This window comes from Ovis canadensis, chromosome 3 (genome assembly GCF_042477335.2).
Source record: "Ovis canadensis isolate MfBH-ARS-UI-01 breed Bighorn chromosome 3, ARS-UI_OviCan_v2, whole genome shotgun sequence".
Taxonomy (NCBI): Eukaryota; Metazoa; Chordata; class Mammalia; order Artiodactyla; family Bovidae; genus Ovis; species Ovis canadensis.
Genome location: NC_091247.1, coordinates 7820533 through 7847797, shown reverse-complemented (window position 1 = coordinate 7847797; position 27265 = coordinate 7820533). Strand labels below are relative to the sequence as shown.

Here is a 27265-nt window from a genome sequence, read left to right as displayed (position 1 = left end):
CTATTCACTTTTCTGTAACCTATAAGGCCCACCCAGCGGAAGCCCCCAGGTCTAAAGCACTGGCAGGAAGCAGGAGCCACAGGCCAAGTCCTGTACGCAGGCGCATGGGTAGGCGGGCTTGATGCGAGAGGCGGGGCCACGTAGCCGTTGGGGGCGGGGTTGAGCTGTGCTCCTACCTATGCGCCCCGGAAGCGGAAGCTAGGGCCTGTTTCCGGGCGGCTGATTCGAGGACTTGTTTTGTCACAAGCGGCGCGTCTAAAGATCTAGCTGGGCAGGCCATGCCTTCTGAGGGTCGCTGCTGGGAAACTCTGCAGGCTCTGCGCAGTTCCGACAAAGGTCGCCTCTGCTACGACCGCGATTGGCTGCTGCGGGGTGAGGTGAGCAGTGGCCCCTAAGCGGGCGGCGGTCCCACCCGCCGCTCGTCAGGGGCCTCTGCCCTTCCTTAGCCTTTGTCAAGCCCTCCTCCGAGGAGCCCCTGCGTTCTTTGTCACAACACGCGTCCGCTTCTTGGTTCCTGTGTGTGCGTCGCCGTGTCCTAGAGTTTCTGCTCTGTCTCTCACCACTATTCTAGCTTCTCAGGAGCTCCCCTTCAGAAATGCTCTTCTCTGAAGGCTTAATTGCTCCCCGCTGCCGAAGTTAGGCGCCTCCGCTTTGGTTGTCAAAGCAGCCCTGGCCTCTCAGGGTCAGTTTATCACTGCGCGTCTCTTGTGTTGGGAAATGCGGATTGAGCGGTGAACGGTTGTTGGTGGTGGTGGTGGTGGTGGTTCAGTCGCTCACTCGTGCCTGACTCGGCGACGGCAGCACCCCAGGCTTCCCTGTCGTTCACTATCTCCCGGAGCTTGCTCAGACTCATGTGCATTGAGTCAGTGATGCCATCCAACCGTCTCTTCCTCTGTGGCGCGCGCCCTTCTCCTCTTACCTTGACCAAATTTTTAGATGACATCCGGCACACCTGGAAACAATGGGGGCGTGGTCGCTGCATCTAATGTGCTAAACCCTGTAATAGACCGCGCAGGTGGGGAATGTCGCGATATTTAAGGCATAGCCTTTTCCCGAGTTGCTCGTAATCTAACTACAAATATGAAGTCTCTTCAGACGGAAATATATAGCACTTCTAAAGCATTTCTCTGTTTGTCTTCGACAGTTTTAAAGACTATATATACCTTACATTCTGTAGGATGAGTTCTATCATGAATCTGTTCGATGTCTACTCAGGTTATGCATTCTTGGCACAAATAACGCAGAAATGATGAGGTGTTCTCAGTAACTTAAATCCGTAGCACATAAATGATTCAGCCCATCCCAGCACTTGTGATGCTTACACTTATCAGTTGATCAGAATGATATCTGCCAGATATTTTCACTTAAAATTCATCATTTTCTCTTTGTACGTAATTAGTATTTTGTCAAACCTCCACTCTTAGCATTTATTGGTGACTTCTCCCTTAATCAACCTTTTCTGTTATGGGCCCAAATGGTGTTAAGAGACAATTTTATATCTTTATTTTTGAATTGCCAGTATATATCTCTTAGGCTCATTTTACTCATTTTCTTGTTGGGATTTTGCCAGTAGTTTGTAAGTTCTTTAAGTATTAGGGATAATAATATTACTTTATTTGAGTTATATATTGCATATTTTTTTCTAGTTTGTCAGTTAAAATTTTTTTCTGTTTTATGGTGTTTTTTGTGTGTGTGGTTTTAGTTTTACATTTGAAGCATTGCTTCTGGAACTTATTTTGGTGTGAAGAATGAGGAGGAAGTTGTTGACTCAAATTCAGCATCCATTCATGACAAAAATCTATTCTTACCAAAGTGTGTGTAGAAGGAACATATCTTAACATAATAAAAGCTACTTATGACGGTACTCACATGCCAGCACAATACTCGATAGTTGTAAAAAGCTGAAAAACTTGCTACTAAAACCTGAAATGAGACAGTGATGCCCAGTCTCACTACTTCTGTCCAATATAGTATTGTAAGTCTTGGCCACAGCAGTTAGACAAGAAAAAATAAAAAGGTATCCAAATTGGAAGGGAAGAGGTAAAATTGTCATTATATACAGCTGCCATGATACTGTATGTAAAAAACCCTAAAGACTCCACCCAAGAACTGCTTGAACTGATAAATGAATTCAGCAGGGGAGCAGGATACAAGATGAACACTCAGAAATCTGTTGCATTTCTTTACACTAACAATGAAACATCAGAAACGTAAAGTAAACAAAAAAACACCTTTTGAAATGGCATCCAAAAAGAAAGGTACTAGGGATGTAAGATACAATTTGATGACTGTAGCTAACACAGCTATACCATATATAAGAAAGTTAAGAGAGTACATGTTGAGAGTCCTTTTTTCTTTCTTTTGATTTTACCTGTATGAGAAGATGGGCTTTCCAGGTGGCACTAGTGGTAAAGAACCCGCCTGCCAGTGCAGGTGTAAGAGATGTGGGTTCGGTCTCTGGGTCGGGAAGATCTTCTAGAGGAGAACACAGCAGCCCACTCCAGTATTCTTGCATGGAGAATCCCATGGACAGAGGAGCCTACCAGGCTATAGTCCATAGGGTCACAAAGAGTTGCACACGGCTGAACCGACTTGGCACCCGTGCACTCATGTGATAAGATGGATGTTAGCTGAATCTATTTAATCATTTTATAATCTATGTAAATCAAACCATCATATTTACACCTTAACTTTTATAGTGACGTATGTCTGTTTTTCAATAAAACTGGAAAAAATTAAATCTTACAGAGAATTCACAGTCAGCACTTTTAAATGACTAATATTCACTGAGTGTGTATGCCATCAGTTCAGTTCAGTCACTCAGTCATGTCCGACTCTTTGCGACCCCACGAATCGCAGCACGCCAGGCCTCCCTGTCGATCACCAACTCCTGGAGTTCACTCAAACTCATGTTGTGTGTGTATGCCATAGTTTACTTCAAAATTCCTCATGTGTTCTTTTTCATTCCAACGTTTTAGATTGCTTTCAGGTCTACTTTAACGACCATCTTTGTGAACTGTTCCTTTTTCTACAGTTAGGATTGTTTAGTCTGATACTCTAAAAAGATAGTAGTCAAGATCATTATCACGAAACTACTGTACTTTCTTTTCATCTCTGATTGTTAATACAGCTACTTTGGGTCTTCGTATGTATGTATATATTAATGCTTATTAGGACTCCTTAAGTTTTCAGTAAAGCATATAGTGGATTATAAGGACCAAATTATTTTTTGGTTGCTTAGATCAGTTAACATGCAAGTTGGACTTAACCTTTTTCTTGTCTTCTAGGATGTTTTACAAGAATGTATGTCTCTTCCCAAGCTGTCTTCTTATTCCGGATGGGTAGTAGATCATGTCCTGCCCCACATACAAAAGAACGCACCTCCCTCTGAGACGTCAGCATCCTCTGTGTCTACTTCAGCCCTCAACCAGCCTTCATCTGTTCCCAGATCTCCTCTCAGAAACCCTGCCTTCTCACCAGTCTCCTCAGCAATATCAAATGGAACCAAGGTAAGGTTTTTACTCAGCTTAGGACAGAAGGCAATGGTGGCTGCAAAGTTGAAGTGTCTACTTATAATATCATTGTCATACTACAATGACTTTACTCTGAGAAAGTAATGATTGCTGCTTCTTCATGTAGCTATTTGTAGGAACAGTGTTTACCACATCTTTTTATGAAGACCAGAGAGAGAAATTCTTCTCAGTACCAAGAATAGTGGTTAATTTCTTGAGCAGTTAGATTGTTTTTTTTCATAAGCATTACATTTGTTTAACTCTTAAGGTCTCCCTTTTTGTTGTTGCCTGCTGGAAGACTGAGTAAATTTTATACTTGCTCTTAACCTTATCATTGGTTCCAAATGAGTCTGTACCTTTTTGGTTTGATTTTGTTCCTGCCTTTGTTTCTCTTACTTGTTGTTATTGCTGTCCAGTCGCTGAGTTGTGTCCGACTCGGCAGTCCCATGAACTGTAGCATGCCAGGCTTCCCTGTCCTTCACTACCTCCTGGAGTTTGGTCAAACTCATGTCCATTGAGTTTGCCATCTAACCGTCTCATCCTCTGTCATCTCCATTGAGGGCAAGAGGAGGAGAGGGCAACAGAGGATAAGATAGTTCTCCCACTTAAAAACAAATTGTTATTGATGCTGTGCTGTGCTTTGCTCTTCTCTTTCTTCCTGTTTCCAGAGTTAGTTTGAATAAGTACAGATATGTAAGAACATATGTATTTTCTTTTCGGTAATTGTATTTTTTTTAAATTAATCTGTTTGACCACACTGTGGCATGTGGGATCTTAGTTTTCTGACCACGGATCAAACACTTGCCCCCTAGATTGGGAGCGCAGAGTCTTAACCACTGGGTGGTCAGAGAGGTTCCCATGTGTACTTCTTTTTCTTAATTTCTGTTTTTTTTTTCTTTCTTTTTAAACAAAGTTGCTAGAATAAACTATCGTGTATCCTGTTTGTTTTCATTGGTTTCTGTTTTTCCACTTGACAATATATCTTACAGATGATTCATTTCCTGTCTCTGTCTCTATATATCTGCCTCATTATGTTTAATATGTTTTCTGGCTTAATTTGTGCTTGTTATTATATTTATGTTCTTTATACGCAGCATTGAATCCTTCTGGATCAAAGTAAGATATAGGAAGTAGTATTTGGCCTAAGGATATAAAGAAGAAAAGCCTTCTAAACTAAAATAATGCATTATAGCATTATTTTGCTTTTGCAAGGTTTTTGTGTCAGCAGAATAAGACTAGGCAACTCTTTAGAAAGGTAGAGATTATATTTTTCATGTTTGGGTTCCAAAAGACAAAAGTTCTTTTTGTTCATACTCACTGAAAATTTTTGGTTACTGGAAACATTGCATCAAAAGGAAGAAGTTAAATCTCCCTATGATCTCATCATTTCAGTCAACAGTTACTCCTTTCCAGTCTCATAAGCCTGCATCCTTATACCTTTGCATAATTAAATTGTATGTGTACTTTCGTGTTCTAATTTTCCTTCCTGACTTTACTTTGTTTGCAAACTATTTGAATTATTTGTTTATGTTATTTCCACCTTTGTAAATATCTACTTACAGGATATGTAATATCCTGTAATTTATTGAACTATTCCTTTTATTTAGCATGTATGTTTTTCCATTTCATTGCTTTTAAAGATACTCTTCTGAAAAACTTTCTGCAGAGAGATCTTTCTCTTTTTTATCTTGAAGTATATCTTCTAGCTGTCTTAAAATAAATGCCCTAATAACAAGCATCAAAGATAAAAGGGTGCAAACGTTTTTTTTTAAATTACCAAAATATTCATGACATAAAATTTACCATTTAACCATTTTTAACAAAGAATGCTCAAACTACCACACAGTTGCACTCATCTCACATGCTAGTAAAGTAATGCTCAAAATTCTCCAAGCCAGGCTTTAGCAGTACGTGAACCGTGAACTTCTGATGTTCAAGCTGGTTTTAGAAAAGGCAGAGGAACCAGAGATCAAATTGCCAACATCCGCTGGATCATGGAAAAAGCAAGAGAGTTCCAGAAAAACATCTATTTCTGCTTTATTGACTATGCCAAAGCCTTTGACTGTGTGGATCACAATAAACTGTGGAAAATTCTGAAAGAGATGGCAATACCAGACCACCTGACCTGCCTCTTGAGAAATCTGTATGCAGGTCAGGAAGCAACAGTTAGAACTGGACATGGAACAACAGACTGGTTCCAAATAGGAAAAGGAGTACATCAAGGCTGTATATTGTCACCCTGCTTATTTAACTTCTGTGCAGAGTACATCATGAGAAACGCTGGACTGGAAGAAACACAAGCTGGAATCAAGATTGCTGGGAGAAATATCAATAACCTCAGATATGCAGATGACACCACGCTTATGGCAGAAATTGAAGAGGAACTAAAAAGCCTCTTGATGAAAGTGAAAGAGGAGAGTGAAAAAGTTGGCTTAAAGCTCAACATTCAGAAAACGAAGATCATGGCATCCGGTCCCATCACTTCATGGCAAATAGATGTGGAAACAGTGTCAGAGTTTATTTTTCAGGGCTCCAAAATCACTGCAGATGGTGACTGCAGCCATGAAATTAAAAGACGCTTACTCCTTGGAAGAAAAGTTATGACCAACCTAGATAGCATATTCAAAAGCAGAGACATTACTTTGCCTACTAAGGTCCGTCTAGTCAAGGCTATGGGTTTTCCTGTGGTCATGTATGGCTGTGAGAGTTGAACTGTGAAGAAGGCTGAGTGGTGAAGAATTGATGCTTTTGAAGTGTGGTGTTGGAGAAGACTCTTGAGAGTCCCTTCGACTGCAAGGAGATCCAACCAGTCCATTCTGAAGGAAATCAACCCTGGGATTTCTTTGGAAGGAATGATGCTAAAGCTGAAACTCCAGTACTTTGGCCACCTCATGAGAAGAGTTGACTCATTGGAAAAGACTCTGATGCTGGAAGGGATTGGGGGCAGGAGGAGAACGGGACGACAGAGGATGAGATGGCTGGATGGCATCACTGACTCGATGGACGTGAGTCTGAGTGAACTCCAGGAGTTGGTCATGGACAGGGAGGCCTGGTGTGCTACAATTCATGGGGTCGCAGAGAGTCGGACACGACTGAGCGACTGAACTGAACTGAGCTGAATGTCACAATTCAGTGGCATTAAGCACATTCATAGTGTTGTATAACCATCACCACTATCCATCTCCAGAACTTTTTCATCATCCCAAACTAAGAATACTCATTAATCAGTGACTCCTGATTTCCTCCCATCCCCAGTCTCTAAAAACCATCATGAATTTGACAATTCTACATACTTCATATAAGTGGAATCATATATGTCATTTTGTGACTGGTTTATTTCACTTAGCATACTGTCTTCAGGGGTTCATCCATGTTGTAGCATGTGTTAGAATTTCCTTACTTTTAAGGCTAAATAATATTCCGCTGTATTCATCTGTTACTGAACATTTGGATTGCTTCCACCTTTTGGCTGTTGGTGACTAGTACCGCTATGAACATGCATGTACATCTATTAGTTTGAGTAGCTGTTTTCACTTCTTTGGGGTATGTACCCAGAAGTGGAATTGATGGATCATGTGGTAATTCTATGTTTAAAGTTTTGAGGACCCATCGTATTGTTTTCCACAGCAGCTGTACCATTTTATTGCTACTAGCAGTGCACAAGGGTTTCGATTTCGCCATACCTTTGCTAATATTTGTTATTTACTGTTGGTTTTTTTTCCCCCCATAGTATCCATCCTAGTGGGGAAGAAGTATATCTCCTTATGGTTTTGATTTGCATTTCCCTAATGATTAGCGATGTGGTGCGTATTTTCATGTTCTTATTAGCCATTTGTATAACTTCTTTGGGGAAATGTCTTTGTGAGAGTTATTTGCAATAAGTAACAGTTTATTGTACAGTAAATAATAATCCTAAAAAGTAATACAGGACAGAGATGGTTATTCATATTATGAAAGAATCATATTATGATTCCATGCATAAGAAGTTTACTTTTTAGTTTATATTTTGTACCTCATCTTTAAAATACTAAGCTTTAAATCTAGCAATTGAACATCATAGGTGCAAAAATGAACTTCAATCTAAACCTCATAACTTATATAAAAATTAACGCAAAATGTAAAACTATGAGACTTTAGGAGGAAAAAACATAATCAGAACCTAGGGCCAGTTGAAGGGTTTTTAGATTTGACACTAAAAACTAAATCCATAAAAGGAAAAATTAATACATTGGACCTCATCAAATAAAACACCTTGGGACTTTCCTGATGGTCCAGTGACTAAAACTCCTCACAGTACAGAGGGGCTGGGTTTGATCCCTGGTCAGGGAACTAGATCCCACATGCTGCAAGACTCTGCACAGCCAAATAAATAAGTAAATATTTAAAACAAAATTCTCAGTAGAAAAATAATAAACTCGTGACTGGAAGAAAATAGTTGCAAATCACATGTCTGACAAAGGTCTATATATCTAGAGTATATTTTTAAAACTCTCAAAGGTTAAACAGAAACTTAGAAAATGACCAAAGGATATGAACAGACATTCTCACCTGAGGCAATATACAGGTGACAAAATAAGTACACAAAAATATGTTCAGTCATTAGCCATTAAAGGAAATGCAAATTAAAACTAGGATGAAGGCTTCCAGTGCAGGGGATGCAGGTTTGATCCCTGGTTGGAGAATTAAGATCCTACATGGAGCAGCCAAAAGAAAAAAGATTTTGTGCCATGTGGTTCCATTTATTTAAGGTTGTTGAAATACTGTCAGTATAGAGTTGGAGAACAGGTAAGAGGTGTAAAGGTGTGGCATCATGGATCCCTGTGGTGAACAGTTCTGCCCTTTATAGTCATGGTTATACATAAGACAAAATGGCATAAAACTACACATACCCAAATGAATTCCTCTCAGAACTGGTGAAATCTGAACAAGTTATGTGACTTGTACCATCAGTTTACTGTTTTTGATATTTTGCTGTATTTATGAAAGATGTTACTATTTGAGGAAACTGGGTAAATATAGAGTGCATGAGCCTCCCTGTACATTTTTTGCAACTTTCTTTGGATTATAATTATTTCGAGATGAAAAAAAAGTTTCTGTGAGCCGCTTCTCAGAGGCAGCAGTTTCTAGTTCTGATCATGCCAGTATTGTGGCATACCTTCAGACAGGCATCTGAGGGAAGATGCCTCTTTCCCTACAGTTTCTTCCCTCCTTCCCTCAGTTTCTTCATCTGTAAGTCTGGTACTGGACTAAATTGTTGAGGGCCTCTCCAGGTGTAAAATTCCATAATTCTGAAGGTTTAAGTAAAGTTTTGGATGGCTTTAAATAACGAATTGTATCATTAGGAATTTCTGATATTTAAGTAACAGAAAACCTAGTTTAAACTAGCTTAAACAAAACAAGGGGGTCAGGGGAGAAATTTAATAGCTCATATAACCAGGAAGTCTAGGAATGTGCAATCAGTTAGATCTGGAGGATCTATTTTCTGCTTGTCTCTCCTTGATGTTATTTCTGACTTGATCCAGTAACTCAAACACGGGGCTTTGCTTCTCTTCTCTCAGTTTTGTGTAACTTCTTGATTTCATCTTTCAGATAGACTGTGTGGCAGGATGTCAGCCCTAGACAGATACCTTCTTAGGTTAGCATCCCCAGAAGAGGAGAAAGCCATCCAATAAAGCTCCATCGGAAAAGTTCAGAAGTTTGTAAAGCAGTCATCAATCAACTAAAAATAAATATATATAAAAAGAAAAGTTCAGAGGTAGACTCTGGCTTAAGTCATAAGCCTCATTCCTAAAGTAGACACTGGGTACAGAGGGATAGGGTATTCTGATTGCTGGGCTGATCTCATGCCTCCTGACCCTTGAGGCTAGGGGGCATGGATGAACTGGCAATGTGGGCTGGGGTTTCTCTGTCCAACCCACCCCAGCAAAAATGGACACTTACTAGAAAAGGAAAAAGGGGGGGAAAATACACTGGGCATATTAAAATAAAGAAGCAAGCAAAAAAATAACCAAAAAAACCTGTCCAAAGCAAAAACACCCACTTAATTTGCTAAGGAGAACAATTAGAATAAGGTCAATATCACAAAAAGCACCTTGGTTCTAACCTAAATGTTTTGTTGTTATTGGTTGCTGATTGTAAGCAGGGATGTGGCTTTTGTTTAGACAGAGTAATACCAACTTGACCATCTTGAAAGCTTAATCTTTCCATCTTCTGTCTATACAGGACAAACATGAGTCTCCACATACAGAACCTATGGTACTTCAGTCCCCCCGGGGGATGAAAGTGGAAGGCTGCATCCGAATGTATGAGCTGGTGCACAGAATGAAAGGAGCAGTAAGTAACCCATGAAGTAAGACAGGCTTGACATTAACCCTAGGGAGCCACATTCAAATGCAATTCCTCAGGGACTAAGAATGTCCACCATATGCTGATCATCGTGCCCCACCTACTAGTGGCTTCATTTCAGTTAGGGAGATAGTTATAATGTAACAGTCACGAGTAAACTCTCTGAAGTCAAAACTGGCTTCAGGTCCTAGCTCTTCTATTTTACCTGTGACCGTAGGAAGATTACTGAGACTTTCCTGGCTTCCATTTACTTTTCCAGAATTTGAAGATGATCTGCATTGTCAGATAAGGTTATACTGAGGAGGTGGACCTTAACAGCTTCTTGAAAAAAGGATAACACTATTTTAATGTTTATTTAACTTTATTATTTTTCTAAATTTCTATAGGGTATAGCTGATTAACAATGTTGTGATACTTTCAGGTGACTACTTTTTTTATTAGAAAAACAATGCATGCTTTTGTAAAAATTTTTACTGATAGGTGAGTTTATAAAGTGAAATTCTAGCACCTACCCTCATCCGTTTATTCATGGAATCACCAAATATTTATTGAGCACTTTTGTTCTCAATTCAGTTCAGTCACTCAGTCGTGTCTGACTCTTGCGACCCCAGGCCTCCCTGTCCATCACCAGCTCCCGGAGTTTACTCAGACTCATGTCCATCGAGTCAGTGATGCCATCCAGCCATCTCATCCTCTGTCGTCCCCTTCTCCTCCTGCCCCCAATCCCTCCCAGCATCAGGGTCTTTTCCAGTGAGTCAGCTCTTCGCATGAAGTAGCCAGAGTATTGGAGTTTCAGCTTCAGCATCAGTCCTTCCAATGAACACCCAGGACTGATCTCCTTTAGAATGTAGGTCTAGATAAAACAATGAACAAAGGAGACACAATCCATAGAGTTTATTTGCTGGAGGGAGAGGCAGAAGTAAGCAAGAGAAATGAATGAAAGATAGTTAGAAGGCTGTTCTAGTCTGAGTAAGAGAGAGCAACACTTACCGAAGCCGTCACTTTGACACTGGATGAAAAAGGATGATGATTGCTTAGATTCAAGGATGTAGCAGTGGAGATGGTGAGAAATGGTTAGAGAGAGACAGAGAGTTTGTGTGTGTTCAGGTTTTCTCAGCTCTGCTGTGTCAGTCATCACTTGTCCATGGACTTTCTGTCTTCCAGACCTAAGTAGAAAGTTTTTCACTGCCGATAATCTCCCTCATGCTGCAAAATAAGTTTCAGAATAGCATACTTGATATCTATTAACAGTATGTTTTGATGTATTTCCATGCCTATATATATATATATATATATATATATATATATATATATAGTATGTCATTCTTTTTAAAGACTACAGAGTATTTTCTAGTATGACCTATTATACTTATTTCCCTGTTGATCTAAATTGTTTCAAATTCATTGCCATTATCAACAGGGCTGTAATGAACATCCTTATGCATATATCATTGTACACATAGGCAACTATTTCCTCAGGACAAGTTCGTAAAATGGAACAAGTGTCAGAGGATATGTACACTTTAAATTTTGATAGTTAAAATGTCTAATTGCCTTACTCTTGTGAATGATAAATGAAATACCTGGTACCTTTAGGTATATAAGAAAGGGATGTTCCTAAGTGAAGAAGGAGGGAAAGAATCTAGGCAGAGATAATAACTTACGGAAAGGAGTGAGATAGGAATAGCATAGTTATAGAATTAGAATATGAATTTCTTTAGATGACCCTGTAGCCCTCATCAGAATACACAGGATGGAAATTCCCTGGCAGTCTGGTTGTCAGGACACCCTGCCTTAACTGCCGAGAACCCAGGTTTGATCCCTGGTGGGAGAGCTAAGATCCCACAAGCCACAGGGCGAGGCAAAAAAAAAAAAAAAGAATGCACAGGATGGAAAGTTAAAAGTGCAGGGCTATTTGATAATATATTGGTAAAATCCCATCCATTCTTAGCTTATGCTGGAGTGACAGGAAGAGTATGGAGCAAATTGGAAAGCTTTCCACAACAGCTGAATTAAAAGATTGACCCAAAGGAGACAGGTGACTCAAGCAAAGATTTTGAGAAGTAGGAAGATGATTCCATGCCCTGGAGTATCTTTGATGGGGTTAAAGCCTGATGGGAGGGCATCTCACAGGGGTAGATGAGTAGGGTGTAATGGAGCTCCAGAGAGCAGATACTGACCCTTTGCAGGAGGGCTTGAGGCAGTGGCAGGAGGAGCAGGAGAAGAAGGTGCGGGCCCTTTCTGAGATGGCATCTGAACAGCTGAAGCGGTTTGATGAACGAAAGGAACTGAAACATCATAAAGAATTCCAGGACTTACGGGAAGTAATGGAGAAGAGGTGAGTCTCCCTGAATTACAAGGGGAATGTCAGCATGGTCAACCAGAGCTCTTTCCCAACATAAAACCCAGAGGGAAGAATCTGAGTCCTTACATGCCAAAATAAAATAGCCAGAGAAGCTTATAACCTAGAAAAAGGTTCAACCTTGGAACGATGACCAATGCAAATCAAAGAGAGGAAGCTTTTAGGAGAGGCAGAACAATTTTAGGAAGCATCCCTGACTCTTCCTCCCTCCATTTTTCGTTCAGCTCCAGAGAAGCCCTGGGGCAGCAAGAGAAGCTGAAAGCTGAGCATCGTCACAGAGCGAAGGTCAGTGCCCAGGAGAGTCCGTGTGGGTGTTCACTGTCTGGCAGTCATAGAGGACCCAGCCCCTGTCACGCCGCTCTGTGGCTGACTTGGGGCCCATCTGTGAGAACAGGCAGTCTGTGTGGGACTGGAAGAATGTAGAAGGAGAAGTCCCAGGAGCCCTTTAACTTGACAGTCCTTTCTGTAGATCCTCAACCTGAAGCTGCGGGAAGCAGAGCAGCAGCGCCTGAAGCAAGAGGAGCAGGAGCGGCTCCGGAAGGAAGAAGGCCAGGCCCGCCTTCGCGGCCTCTACGCCCTGCAGGAGGAGGTGCTGCACCTCAGCCAGCAGCTGGACGCCTCGGACCAGCACAGGGACCTGCTCCAGCTCCAGGTCGACCTGTCTGCCTTCCGGACCCGAGGCAACCAGCTGTGCAGTCTTGTCTCAGGGATCATCCGATCCAGTTCTGAGGTGAGGGGGCTTCAGGAATACTCTCTCTCCTGTCTTTGAAATGAAGAGCTTTAAAAGCAAAATGGTTTTGTGATTTAAAAATATTACCTGCTTGTTATCACTTGTCATCCTCTTACCTGGAGATAACCACAGTTAGCATTTATTTTTTGACAGAGTATGTGTGTGTGTGCATGCATGCGTGTGCATTTATTCCTCCTCTGACAGTGTGTGTGTGTGTGTGTGTGCGCATTTATTTCTTCTCTGACAGAGAGTGTGTGTGTGTGTGTATGTGTGAGTGAGTGAGTGAGTGAGTGAGTGAGTGAGTGAGATTCCCCACCCTAATTGGGCTTCTATAAATAGTTTCTTACCTTAGGTTAAAAAAATATTTGTTTTGCCTAATTGCAGTACACTTTAGTTCATTAATATATACTGGACACCTGCCATGTTTATGATAAAAATTAAAACCTTACAGAAATGTATATTGCTTTTTTCAGTTAACGTGATATTTTGAAAGCATAATTACTATAATCATGACATATTTTGGTGTTTGTAAGGCAGTGTTAAAAACTGCAACTATTGACATGTAATAGGTATTCAGTAAATATAGGTAAACTATCCCTTCTCCAGTGGATCTTCCTGACCCAGGAATTGAACCAGGGTTTACTGCATTGCAGGTAGATTTTTACCAACTGAACTATCAGGGAAGCCCAAATATTTGAACAGATGAAATCACATAACTTCCAATATAACCATACCAAATTTATTGAAAACACTTATTGTTGAACTGTTAATATCCCAAAGTTGTACCAGTTCACACTTTTATGAATTGTATGTTCTTTGTCCTTAGTTCATATCTCTAAGAGAGTTTGTGTTTTAAAAAAATCAACTTGTATGAATTCTAAATATTAAGAACTTTAAGCACTGGGAATTCCCTAGTGGTCCAGTGGTTGGGACTCAGTGCTTTCACTGCCAAGGGCCCAGGTTCAGTCCCTTGGTGGGGAACTAAGATCCCATAGGGTACATGGTGTGGCTGTAGAAAGAAAGAACTTTAAGCATTCATCACATTTAAGGCAGAAGTTTATTGTTATCTTTCAAATCTCTCTTTGGTTTTTGTTCATCCTCCTTTTTGAAAAATATCAAACCTACACAGAAGTGGAGAGAAGAGCATAATGTACATTGGGCACCCATTCCCCAGCTTCCTCAAGAATCCATACGTGGCAGTCTCATTTTGTCTATGGTGCCACCTGTATCCCTTCCCTCAGACGGTTTACAGCAAATCTCAGACCTACTGCTTCACCTGGAAAGTTCTTTAGTGTGTATCTCTGAAAGCTAAAACTCTATATTAACATAACCAAAATACTAATAGCATACCTAAAAGACTAATAATTTCTTCAATATGATCAAATATCTAGTGAGTGTTCAAATCTCTCCAGTTATCTCAATAATGTTTTTTATAACTGATTGGAAAATTAGCATCCATACTCAGTTCAACTTTTTGGTGGGCTGTGTCTGTTACTTAATTAAGTCTTTTAATCTCAAGACTCCCCCTCCCTTCTCTCTCTCTCCTTTTTTTTTTTTTTTTTGCCATTGTTGAAGAGTCTGATTGTTGTGAATAGAATTTTCTACATTCTGAAAATTTCAGTGCAGTTGCTAACCCTAACCCTTTGGTGTATTTTTATATGTTCTTTTATTCTCTATATTTCTGTGAATTTGTAACTTTCTCTAGGGCAGAGCTAACAATTCTCTGTGATGATGGAAACATTCATATCTGTGCCATGTAGTAACTACACATAGCCATTGAGCACTTGAAATGTGACTGGTGTGACTGAAGAAATATATTTTAATTTTTAGAAAGTTTTTAATTAATTTAAATGTAAAGAGCCATGTGTGGCTATGTGTGCTGCCTTCCTGGACAGCATAGTCTAGAGGCTTGATCGGATCACATTAGATTTTTTTCCCCCACAGCAGTACTTCATAGTTGGGGGTGTGTATTTATTAATGAATCACATTAGGAGGCATAGAGTACTGATGGTCTTTCCACCTGTGATGTTAAGGTCAACTGGTGGTCTCAGAAACTGTCAGTGTTATTTTCCAATTTAAAGATTTCAATGAGTCTTTAGCTAATGATTTAGTAGCCACTGCTGATCGTTACTCATATTTGTTATTTCATTAGAGGTGGTAAATTTTAAGTTTTTCTATCATTTTTCCATACTTTTTAGCTAGAATTGTACTACAAAGAAAATTTCCCCATAAACTATCTTAAGCACAGTCTATGTAGGGAAGGAAGGAGTCTTTCCTTTGGTCAATCTTCAGAGTATAGTGTTGCTTTCCTAGCATTTTCCTGCAGTGACTTGAGGTTTTGTTTTGGTTTGGTTTTTTACTATCATTAAGAACATATGAACTTTATATACTTGATGTATAACATGTCGTCTGTTGTAGTTTGCTGTTCAGCTGTGTAATGGGAACACCACATTGGCTTCTCTGTCCCTCGCACGTGGCCCCAGTAGTAGTTGTTGCAGCAGAAAGCAAGCAAGCTGTTTTCTACCTCACTTGAACATTTTCTTCTCCAGATCTAAAATTGGGTGTTTCTTCACAAAGCCATACCACTTATTAGTGGGAAAAGGTATTAGAAAACACAGGCTGGTTCCCAGTGTTGGTGAGAGCATTGAAAGATCTACCCTTTGGCACTGTGGGTGTGATGGTAAATCCGTATTACCTTTAAGAGAACAGGAAAGCAGTAGGTATCAACATGTTGACCGTGGGTACTCCCTTGGCACAATTCCAGTTTAGAAATACATGGACTTGTGTGATGTATGATTCAGCACCTCAGGTGCTCAGGAAATAACCACTGAGCTCTGCTTCTGTCACTGTGACAGAATGGCTTTCCCACCGTAGAGGACCAAGCTGTGGCTGAGGGAGCGCTGCAGGAAATGCGCGACCTCCTCTCGAACTTGCATCAGGAGATTGGCAGGGCCTGTGAGGAGAAGAGGAGGCGGGATGAAGAGGAGGCCCGGATAAAGCAGCAAGAGTCACAGATGCAGCAGAGGCCAGAGGCCCACAAAGAGTCCCCCGTTCCCAACCAGGGCCCAGGGGCAAAGCCAAACGAAGGTGGGTCTTGGTATGGAAACGGTCCTTTAATGTGATGTGTAATTCAGAATGTGAAAAGAAGCGAGAACGTGTTTTGAATACTGTATTAAGCTACAGGATAATTTATCAGAACTTTTACATAATGTAAGATTCGGTTCTTTTAATGATTTCCATTCAGTTTTGATTGATGTGGAGCCTGGTTTCAGATTCCAACACTTGCCATGAGGACTTGAAATTCTCCATAATCCTAGTAGATATACTATTCCACATATTGCTGCTAAGTGTGTACAGAATATATGTTTAAACATGAGGGAATTGATATAGCATAATGGTTGAGAATGCTGCTTTTGGAGTCAGATCTGTGGGAATCTAGCTTTTCTACTTCCTGGCATTGTATCTTTGCCGAATTACCTAACCTTTCCATGCCTGTTTCCTTATCTGTAAGATGAAGATGATAGAATGTACCTTATAGGATTATTATGACTGAAAGCAGTTAATACATACATAAAGTAATTAGAACAGTACCTGACTCTCATTAAATATTCAATAAATTTTACTTAAGTTGGTTAGAACAGTACCTGGCTCATACTAAGTGTTCAGTAAATTCTCCTTTTATGGAAGTCTCTTTCTTTGATTCCTCAGACCTCCAGGTGAAGGTGCAAGACAGTACGATGCAGTGGTACCAGCAGCTGCAGGAGGCCTCCAGTCGGTGTGTGCTCGCCTTTGAGGGCCTGAGCAGCAGCAGAGACAGTCAGGTAGGAGGGACAGGAGTTGGGCATTCTCTGGGCCTGATGGTGCCCCCCCACCACAGCCTCATGGCCCCGAGAAATGTAGCTTGCCTGTCACATCACATCCCTAATCCTAATGGCATCTACTCAGCTCTGCGAAACACTGTTGGCCTTCTCACTGCTTTCCTCTGGCAGGCCAAAAAGATCAAGATGGACCTCCAGAAGGCTGCCACCATTCCAGTGAGCCAGATCTCTACCATTGCAGGTTGGTCAGAGAGTTAAGAACATGGCCTTTCACCTCATTGTACCAGTGTTTATTGAGATTCCAAATCCACTTGTCTGTAAGGTTCCTATAAATAGATTATGTCTGAGCAAATGTTGACTGTTGGATCAGGTGTATAAGCTATGTGCCTTGGCTAGTTTACTCTCTGCGTGTAGAAGGTAATCATTATGTGTTTGTTGACTCTTTTCTTTTTAAATAAGTTATGTATTAGTAGCAAATTATTTAGGAAGACTCTTAGCTACGATTGGAAGTTACTGGGGAAGGCACCCCTTAGGGAGCCTAGGATGTGACCCGCATTCTTCGCTTATGTCCTACAACGTTAGCTTTTCCAGACTCAAAACCTGCTTGTTAATACATGAGAACCCTGAGAATGCCTACTCAGTCTCTCGAGAGACTGAAATTTAGAGAGGAAGAACCACACGAGGGAAAGACCCCTCTTCTTCTTTAGAAACAGAGGTTCATTTTCACAGAGCTCAGATGTAGAAGCCTCCACATGGCTGGGGAGCTTGTGCAGCTGGGAAGCTGCTCTGACTTAACCTCCATCCAGGTTCCCTTGATTAACTTGTTACCTAGAAAGCGTGGAAAGTTGCACTTCTTGCCTTTGAGAGGCTCTGTGACTGAACTTACATATCACTTTGCTGCCTGAAATTCCTTCTGGAACAAAGCAAGGTCTAAATAAGTAAATATGTATCACTTTCTAGAATTGAAAGTGCCATTTCCTTTATAGCCATGGCATTGAGGGGCAAGGTTGACCAGACAGTCGTCCCACACTTTCTCTGGTCTGCTCAGGTTCGTCCTCGGTCTTTACCCCTCAGTTGACCACAGGCACCCCTGCTGCCTCCTTCGTCTAGAAAACTGAGACATCAGGTGTAAGATCCTCAGGATTCCCCTCAACCCCCCAACCCACCCGCTGCAGTAATACACAGCTGTATTTACCTGCTTTGAAACCATCCTGTTTCAAAGAATGCAGTACCCTTCCAGCCCACACTTCCCCTTCCACCTCGGCCCTAAATGAGCCTCAGGAGCCTCGTTATCATCCCCTTCTATCTCCGTCAAGAGAGAGCTCTTCTGTTTTCTACAAAATGACTTTCTTTACATGCTCCTTTCCCTTTAAACATGCTTGTCACTCACATTCTAAAACCTGTTTCTTTTGATTTTGTGTTTTCTCAGTCTTTTCTAATCTTCATGTTACCCTTTGGCCCTGTTGACTGTTCCCTTCTCTATCACTTCTAGTCCTGTGGCTTCTGAGGTAACATTAATTTCCGGCTTCTCCTCCTCCCTCTCTTTCTCTTTTGTGGGCTCCTCAGTCTCCTGCCCCCACCTGGGTGGTAGGTGTGTCCTGGGGATGTGCTTTCACCCTGCAGTTCTCATTCTAAGACCCCCTGGCTTCAAACTTCACCTCTGCACACATGACACCCAGCTCAGTCTCCGGGTCATTCCTTTCCTCTGAGCTTCAGGTTACCTTGCTCCAGCTACCTGCAGGGCAGCTCTGCCTAGGTATCTCTCAGCTTCCTCAGGTTTAGTGTTCCCAGCTGGCCTCTCATCGTCCTCCTCTCGCCCACCTTTTTTCCGGTTTGCTCTAAGTAACCAGTAGTAGCACCTTATCTACTCAGTCACCTTAACTGAACCCGGGAGTCATCCCCATGACTGCTTCCTCTGGTTCATTGTCTGTATCTAATTAGGCTCTGGTTTTGCGGTTCTTGATTTTCCTACCTATTTCACAACTGTGTCCCTTTGTTTCCATCAGTATCATAAGCTCTGTGAGAGCTTACAGCCCTGTCAGACACAGACATTCTGCAGAGTTAGTGCTCAGTAAGTGTGGAGTGACTGAGAAAGAGGTGACCTAATTCCTGCCTCTTCAGAGGTGCATGTCCACGAGTAGTTAAATGTGGAGCAGAATTTAAAGACAGATATGGTGCCATTGTGGCATACGGAATGTGGGAGGCCATGTCAGGCACCGGGCTGGGATCTGATTTTCCTAATTGGAGGGGCACAGGGAGAGGGGCTGGATGGGGATTTGGCCAGTGGGGCCCTCTGAAACCATCAGTAAAGAAATAGTAGGGTTATAGGTTAGCAGGAATGTGAGCTGAGTAAATTTGATGGAAACATATATATTTTAATATCTCAGGTTAGAGTCTCTGCTTCTGTTTTCAGGGGATTGTTGGCCTTGAAATTTCTATGACATCTCATTATTTAACTCTTGATTTCTTCCTTTTTCTCTTAATTCCTAAGAAATGTGCCAACCCTCTTCCCTGTTTTTTCAATGAAACTGAATCAGTGGTCTGGGGAGGATATTTCTGAGATTTTTAAACATTTCTTTAAATGATTATGAACTTGGTGCAGGGTATTAGGAACTTGGCAGGTAAATTGGAGATGCTGTATTCATTCAAACATCAATTTTAAATAATAGAAACTAATTCATATCTGCTTAAACCAAAAAAAGGGAAAGGAAGGAGGAATAGGTAGAGTGAGGGGTTTGTCCTAAAGATAAATCAGTTTTCTACGGCAGGAGTGGGGCTGGATCTGAGGAGCCAGAAATGTCAGGACCCTTTTCTCTCTTCTCTTGGGCTTCCCTCTGCCCACTTCATTCTCCTTTTGTAGACGGCTGTTCTTTGGTCCGCATGACAGCACCACTGCTTACATATGTGTGTGTCACAGGACTGGCCACTTCAGGGAACTGACTCAGTCAACTGGCTGATCAGCTCAGCTCAACTCATCCTGATCTAACTAGCCAGTGTAGAAGGTGGGGCACACAGGATCTATAATATGAATGTAATAATAGCTTCTATGGAGGAAGGTAGGTCCAAGAGAAGGAGGGAAAGCCCCTGTGAATTGGAGATTCTTTAGAAGGTTTTCCTGGAGTTACAAGTGACTCCTTTAGGGACATCAGCCACACCCGTAGCATCTGGAACAATTCAGCACCTATTTTTATACTATTGATCCTCTGATGTGTCGGTTTCAGAATTAGTTCATTCTACCAATGATAAATTCCTTCAAAATAATACCACACCCTATGTACTTTCACATCCTCCACAACCTGTATTTGATTGTCATATATTTTTCTGCATCTGTATTTTGGCTTTAGGCTCTGAACTTCTGTAGGGCTGGGTTTATACAGAGGCTTTGTTATTGCAGTGATGAAAAGAATAGATTGACTGCAGTCATATCGTATCACTGACTCTATCTCTGTCGTCCCAGGCTCGAAGCTGAAGGAGATCTTTGACAAGATCCACAGCCTACTTTCTGGAAAAGCTGTCCAGTCTGGTGGGCGCTCCGTGTCTGTCACACTTAACCCACAGGCCCTGGACTTTGTCCAGTACAAACTGGCAGAGAAATTTGTGGTGAGAAACCTTGTTGCCAAAGGTATGGGAAGAAGAGGCTGGTGCCTAGCCTTTAAGGCTTTCTTGAAATTAAATTCTCCCCTCTCTGTGCTCCCAGAAACAAGGGGAGGAGGAAGTGGCCTCCCATCACGAAGCAGCATTCCCCATCGCGGTCGTGGCATCTGGGATCTGGGAGCTCCACCCCAGAGTAGGGGCCCTCATCTTGGCTCACCTGCACAAGAAGTGTCCTTACTCTGTTCCTTTCTATCCAGCATTCAAAGAGGGAATGGCTTTGGAAGACTATCAGAGGTGAAGTGTTGTTCTCCTTACTGTCCCCAGGAAGAGAGAGAGAACTGAGATTCATTTCCCCTCCTCAGAGCATCTCTTATGTACCTTGAACATTCTGTCAGAGAATACAGTGTCTTTCATGCAAACTGGGTGGCTTTTAGAATTTGTGGATTTACGTATCAATAATCAATACAGTACAGCGGAAAGAATTCCGGATTTAGAATCCAGGGATCTTAGAATTTTACCCTTGTTGTGACTATTAATAGATTTTCAAAACTGGGGAGTTTGTTCATCTCTTTAAAGATTGTTTTTCATTGTTTGTAAATGGGGGTTGTAATATTCATTACCTTCTGGGAACTTAACCTCTCAAGGTTTTTATGTTGCAGATTTGATAATGGATGTGAGTGTTTTGTAAGCAGAATTACATCTACCAATGTAGTCATGTGTAATAATGTATTAGTAATAATGCTAAATGTAATGGTATGTTGTTACTTCTGCCATAAATAGTAATGGATTGGTCACCCTCACTTTGACTCTATCACATTGAATTTTTTCTTACCACATAGGATGCTTGGCTACCAAGTGAAGGATTCCAAAGTAGAGCAGCAGGACAACTTTCTAAAGCGCATGTCTGGGATGATCCGTCTCTATGCCGCCATCATCCAGCTCCGGTGGCCATATGGAAACCGACAAGAGGTAGCAGAGAGGGGTTACTATGGATAATGAGCGGTCGGACCAGCGTCCATGTTAGTATATCTTACTTGAAGGAAATACCGACCTTTGAGAGGAACAGTCCTATCATGTGATAAGTTAAAGAATAGCACTGCTTCGTAGGTATTCTTTAGAGAAGTGGGTATTGATTATTAGGAAACTTTTGGATCATCAGAATCATTTGTTCAGAGACTAATTGATGCCTTAGAGACCAATTACATACCAAGGTTACATAGCTTACTTCACAGAGGGACAGACGGAGGCTTAGCAAGTTGTAATGGTGCACACTTGTCAATGTCAGAGCCACAGCAGAGGGCCAGGGCTTTGACCTGCCTGCCTAGTTCATTTTGCAAGGAATGGAGATTAGAGAGATGGAGAAGTTAGTGGACTTGGAAACCCAAAGAGAAAGGAATATAAGCTGACTGAATCTAGGACTTGTTACTGTGCACCTGCTATGTCCCAGGTGCTGTGCTAAAGGTACCAGGAATAATTAATAAAATGGCAATGTTTATAAGAGTAACTAGGATTCCTGAAACTGAGTCTGACAGCTGTGTGTTGAAGGAATCCAATGGAGAATATGTGGGTCCCAATGTGTTGCAATATTTAAAAACAGAATTTGTTTGGCCTCTGTTGTTTCTGCCCTGTGGTATGTGCTTAGGTTAGGTGATCAGGGGGTTCATGTCCCCTTGGTAATGGCTGGGTGATAACGTTGGCAATTTAGAACTCTTAATAAAATGAAATTAAATCCTGACCAAGCCTCTCTGCTCCCAGACTCACCCTCATGGCTTAAATCATGGTTGGCGCTGGTTGGCACAAATCTTAAACATGGAGCCCCTGTCAGATGTGACAGCTACCCTCCTCTTTGACTTCTTAGAGGTACGTAGTACAATTATCACACAAGAGAGCGCCAGTGGGCCGCTGTATGACATGACAAATAGACAAATAGAGACTAATGGTGAACACTAGAAGCCAGTGTTACAAATTTTTTCCCAAGCCCCAAGAGAAAGCTAGCTTTGGGTTTTTCTTCCCAGTATATTTTCCTTTCTCTGTGTGGATGTTTTGTCATTATAAAGAACAGGAAACTGTACATCCCAGTACAGATGGAAAGGAATTTGCTTTGGGGATATGGAAGGGACTCACTTGGAGAATGGGGGGTAGGATGCACAGTTGAACCCTACCAGGGCCTGGAACCAGGAACTGGAATGTTGCCGGGGACCAAGGCAGCCCCTCTCTGGGACCGCATGGTCTTCTCATGTTCGCTCCTCCTGCATGTTGCCCCCCGCTTGCTCTGCAGGCCACCTTTCTCTGCTGCTCAGCACACAGTGGAGAAGATGCTCCTGGGCTGTATCCCTCAGCCTCAGTGTGCTCACCCAGTGGAGTGGGACTAGTGTCCCATCAGTGGGATTGCTAATAGACAGGAGAGGAAATGAGATTAACCAGCTTGGGTCAGGTACCTGTCTCATTTAGAAGGCTATATACAGTCCTGTCTGCCTATAAGGGGCCCCCATTCTAGGCTAAGAATAAGGGTTTCTTTGAAAAGGGGGCAGTTCTTAAAGAATAAATGCTTGGAGCACATGCCGTAACAAATCTGAGACCACTTGGCCCATAATGTCAACAGTTTCTACTCACCTGACAGCTCCTGCAGTCACAGTAAATGAACATTGATCTTGAGTCATTGAAAACACATGGTACTCCTTCTACCTTGATTACCAAGGTTGCGAAGTAATGCTAATTCCTTTAAAATCAACTAAGTTAAGTTTGAGTCATGACCTCTGAAACACCTGGCTACCTGGCAGTCTGGTTAAATGGAGGTATTACCATACGTGAGAATGCTTCAGAAAAAAGTTGGATTTTAATTCCCTTGCTTAGCTGGCTGAATGGCATTGTGGCTGAAATTCTTGATAGGAATGAGAGGCAAAGGGCTGATTATCCTTTATGACTGAGTGTGCATTTTCATTCCCTGCTCTGATGGTGCACACCTTCCCCTCTAGGTGTGTGGGAATGCCCTCATGAAGCAGTACCAGGTCCAGTTCTGGAAGATGATACTTCTCATCAAAGAGGACTACTTCCCCAGGTATTAGACTTGTTGAGTAGACACCAGAGAATTTGGTAGGTAAAAACCCATGAAATCAGATGCCTGTGGCTGCTGTCACATGCTGTTTCTTTTTTAAAAAATTTATTTTATTTTATTTATTTGTTTTGGCTGCGCCGAGTCTTTGTTGCTGTGCTCAGGCCTTCTCTATTTGTTCTGAGCAGGGTCTCTCCTTTATTGTGGTGTGCGGGTTTCTTGCGGAGATGGCTTCTCTTGTTGTGGAGCATGGGCTCCAAGGGCATGAGCTTAGCTGCTCCGCAGCATGTGGAATCTTCCCAGATCAGGGATCAAACCCCTGTCCCCTGCATTGGCAGGCAGACTCTTATCCATTGTACCACCAGGGAAGTTCATATACTGTTTCTGACTCAGTCAGAAGCACTTGTGTTGAGTGAGACATCTTCAGCTCCCATCCTTCTCCTCTCCGTTATTTGAATAAACACTTTTGAACTCTACTAAGTCTCTCTTAAATATTATTGACTAAATTTAAAAAAATCAGGAACATCTTGGATTCAGATCCCATTTGAAACTCTCTTGTTTTCCAAACTCTCCCAGATAATCTGGGATGGTGACAACATGCAGTCATGAAGGAAGCCAAGGAGTCAAACCCTCTCTGTAAATCAGTTGGTGAAACTGATTGATCAGCCAGTTTGCTTGACTCTTTTGGGGGATTCAACTTCAAGGCCCTTTCTCATGCCTCTCAACTCGCTGAAGGGAGAAAGGCATTGGCAACACCCATCTCACCTGATGATAGAGACCTTGAGACGCAACAGTGTTCTCTTCTCCTTTACCCCTTTGTCTGAAATAAAGTGCTGAGACCATTTAGCAGAGTGACAGCATTCTAAGTCTAGAAGACATCTCTGGGAATCATTCGTTCTGCCACTTCCTCCAGATGAGCAGGTCCCTAACCCTTCTCCAAAAGATGTGTGTGAACCATAGGTACTGTCTTCTTTCTCTCCCTGTAGGATTGAAGCCATCACAAGCTCAGGGCAGATGGGTTCCTTCATACGCCTCAAGCAGTTCTTGGAGGTAAGGTGCCCTTAGACCAGCATATCCCAAACTGTTGCTGGCCTCCAGTGTCTGTGTCTGACAAGTCTTGGACCTCCCTTCCAGACTGATTGCAGTCTCTTACCCTTGATTTTTCTGAACTCTACGTTTTTTTGGCTATGCTATGTGTTTTTTAGGATCTTCATTCCCCTACCAGGGATTGAACCCAGACCCTTAGCAATGACAGCACAGAGTCCTAACCTCTAGGCCACCAGGAAACCACCCCCCCCCCCCTTACTTTTTGTCATTCCCTCTTCACCTTAAGGGCTGCCATTTCATTATTTTTCTGTGTGTCATTGTCCTTACTGCCTGTGCAGAATAAAATATATGTAAAATATACTTAATGAATCTTAGCTCACTGATAACTTTTTTTTGCGTTTTGGCCAAGGTTCTTTTCTCAGTCTCAGGTCCAGGGAACTGGTCACTTTTCTTCATGAGAACAGACTGTTCTTTGAGTTAGACTCCTTTCCTTTTTCCCTGTGCCAAAAAAGTTTAAGAGGTGAATTCTGACAAATCATTGAGAACCCTGTGGTACATCTACCAAGACAGCCTGATGACGTCCAGTCTTCAGTAGCTCGGTTGGAGAAACAGCAGTAGTGAACGGCGAGGCCAGTGTGTGGAGACGAGGGTGGGACAGATGCAAGGGCAGCCTGACCTTTACCCTCCACTGCAGCTGATGCAGGAGAGGTCTTACCACAGCCTTTACCTTTTAAACTAAGTTTTATTGGAGTGTAGTTAATTTACATACAATGTTGTGTTGGTTTCTGTTGCATAGCAGAGTGAATCAGGTATCAGTTCAGTTCAGTCGCTCAGTCGTGTCCGACTCTGCGACCCCATGAATTGCAGCATGCCACGCCTCCCTGTCCATCACCAACTCCCAGAGTTCACTCAGACTCACATCCATCGAGTCAGTGATGCCATCCAGCCATCTCATCCTTGGTTGTCCCCTTCTTCTCCTGCCCCAAATCCCTCCCAGCATCAGAGTCTTTTTCCAAGGAGTCAACTCTTCGCATGAGGTGGCCAGAGTATTGGAGTTTCAGCTTTAGCATCATTCCTTCCAAAGAAATCCCAGGGTTGATCTCCTTCAGAATGGACTGGTTGGATCTCCTTGCAGTCCAAGGGACTCTCAAGAGTCTTCTCCAACACCACACTTCAAAGGCATCAATTCTTTGGCACTCAGCCTTCTTCACAGTCCAACTCTCACATCCATACATGACCACTGGAAAAACCATAGCCTTGACTAGACGGACCTTAGTCGGCACATATACATATATCCACTCTTTTTTAGATTCTTTTCCCATATAGGTCATTACACAGTATTGAGTAGAGTTCCATGTGCTATACAGAAGGTTCTTATTACCTATTTCATATATAGTAGTGTGTATAAGTCAGTCCCAATCTCCCAGTTTATCCCTCTCCCTTTTCCCCCTTGGTAACCACAGTTTGTTTTCTTCATCTGTGACTCTAATTTCCGTTTTATAATCAGTTCATTTGCACCATTTTATTAGATTCCACATGTAAGTAATGTATGATATTTGTCTTTGTCGGACTTCCGTCAGTGTCCGTCGGACACTCTCTAGATCCGTTCATGTTGCTGTAAATGGCATGATTTTGTTCTTTTTTATGGCTGATCTTCCACTATGTATTACGCACCACATTCTGTCCGGTGTTGGAAGCAGTGTCGTCAGAGAGTCGTCTGGTCTTCTTTATCTTTGCCCGTCCAGAAATGTCTGCAGCGCAGGGAGATTCCTGTCCCCAAGGGCTTCCTGACTTCCTCCTTCTGGCGTTCCTGATGTCGCTCCAGCACCCACCGTCACCATTGTGCCGCAGAGGGGCAATAATAAAGCAGCTGAAGACAGCTGTACCTGCAAGAAGTCATGTCAGTATGTGTTTTGTGTATTTGTACCTTGTGACGACGAGAGGAGATTTCCATAGGCCACAAATCTAGTAGGTGCCTTAATAGATCTGGGGACTCCTTAAAGAGGTCTGCACGACAGAGTAAACAAAATTGGCCTTTCTCATTTTTATGGAAAATAAGAAAAAAAAATTATGATAATAAAAGGTTAATACTTGATCTTACCCTTTATTTCCTTTGTCTCTTAAGTCTTTCAGAAATTAGGTTAATACCTTGACTGTTTCACTCTGAGCTGAAGTGACCCACTGCTTTCACTCCCCTACACCCAACCCCTTCCTGCATGCTGCCCCTTTTCAGAGTTTCTGGAATGAGCAAAGACTTGAGGTCCCTTGTAAAGCAGCACTTAATATTTGAGGCCCAAATCTTCACATGCAGGCCTGGGTTATGGTGGTTTTGCCTTAGTCAGCTTGTGAAGTATTTATAAATTCAGAAGAAATGCCTGATATAGACACGGACTAAGTCCCAGATTGCATCAGAGAGGGCTTAATGTCTGGGATTAGGACTGTTAACACATATTATACTGAACCATGAAGAACTATTTATCCTCTCACTTTGGAATTTGGTTCCTGGATGACTCGGGATGCACGAACCAAACTTTGTTTCTCAGTTTGAATTAAGATGGGCTGAGATGGGGCTTGCAGCGTTGTACTTGAGCTGAGCATCTGTAAGCAATGAATCAGGGCCTTATAATTCTTTACATGTTCTGAGCAATGGATGACGACACATTTGCCTGACTAAAGCCACTACAAAAATCCGGAGTCTGGCTGTTCAGACAAGAGTGGAGATTTGCTCTATGAAAAGACTCCTTCACTGTGCAGAGGCGGCGGCCATGAATCTGTTCCTCTGTTCTAAATGTTGTATGTGGGGGT

At 42.1% G+C, this 27265-nt stretch overlaps 1 protein-coding gene across 5 annotated transcripts; it reads left to right on the top strand.

Moving 5' to 3' along the window:
• Positions 1–114: 114 nt before the first annotated feature.
• Positions 115–26560, top strand: GLE1 (GLE1 RNA export mediator). 5 transcript variants are annotated; one of them, XM_069580053.1, is made up of 16 exons: positions 115–377; positions 3288–3509; positions 9735–9845; positions 12047–12195; positions 12444–12504; positions 12689–12949; positions 15805–16036; positions 16658–16770; positions 16939–17008; positions 20225–20367; positions 20465–20655; positions 21201–21330; positions 22117–22221; positions 23337–23419; positions 24400–24463; positions 26161–26560. In XM_069580053.1, the coding sequence occupies exons 1-16, from the start codon at positions 279–281 to the stop codon at positions 26272–26274; spliced, it is 2148 nt and encodes a 715-aa protein (XP_069436154.1). In that variant the 5' UTR covers positions 115–278; the 3' UTR covers positions 26275–26560. The 5 variants fall into 5 exon arrangements, with proteins under 5 accessions (XP_069436154.1, XP_069436155.1, XP_069436158.1 ...); XM_069580054.1 differs by having other exon boundaries at positions 187–377; positions 26206–26560; XM_069580057.1 differs by having other exon boundaries at positions 189–372; positions 26206–26560.
• The last annotated feature ends 705 nt before the right edge of the window (positions 26561–27265 follow it).

What these genes read in the sequence shown, in the direction of transcription:
- GLE1 (XM_069580053.1), top strand. Translation starts at nt 279, where the DNA reads ATGCCTTCTGAGGGTCGCTGCTGGGAAACTCTGCAGGCTCTGCGCAGT. An exon ending in CCAGATCTCTACCATTGCAG is followed by an intron (nt 17,009 to 20,224) that starts GTTGGTCAGAGA and finishes CTGTCGTCCCAG; the next exon opens with GCTCGAAGCTGAAGGAGATC. An exon ending in TCCTCTTTGACTTCTTAGAG is followed by an intron (nt 22,222 to 23,336) that starts GTACGTAGTACA and finishes CTTCCCCTCTAG; the next exon opens with GTGTGTGGGAATGCCCTCAT.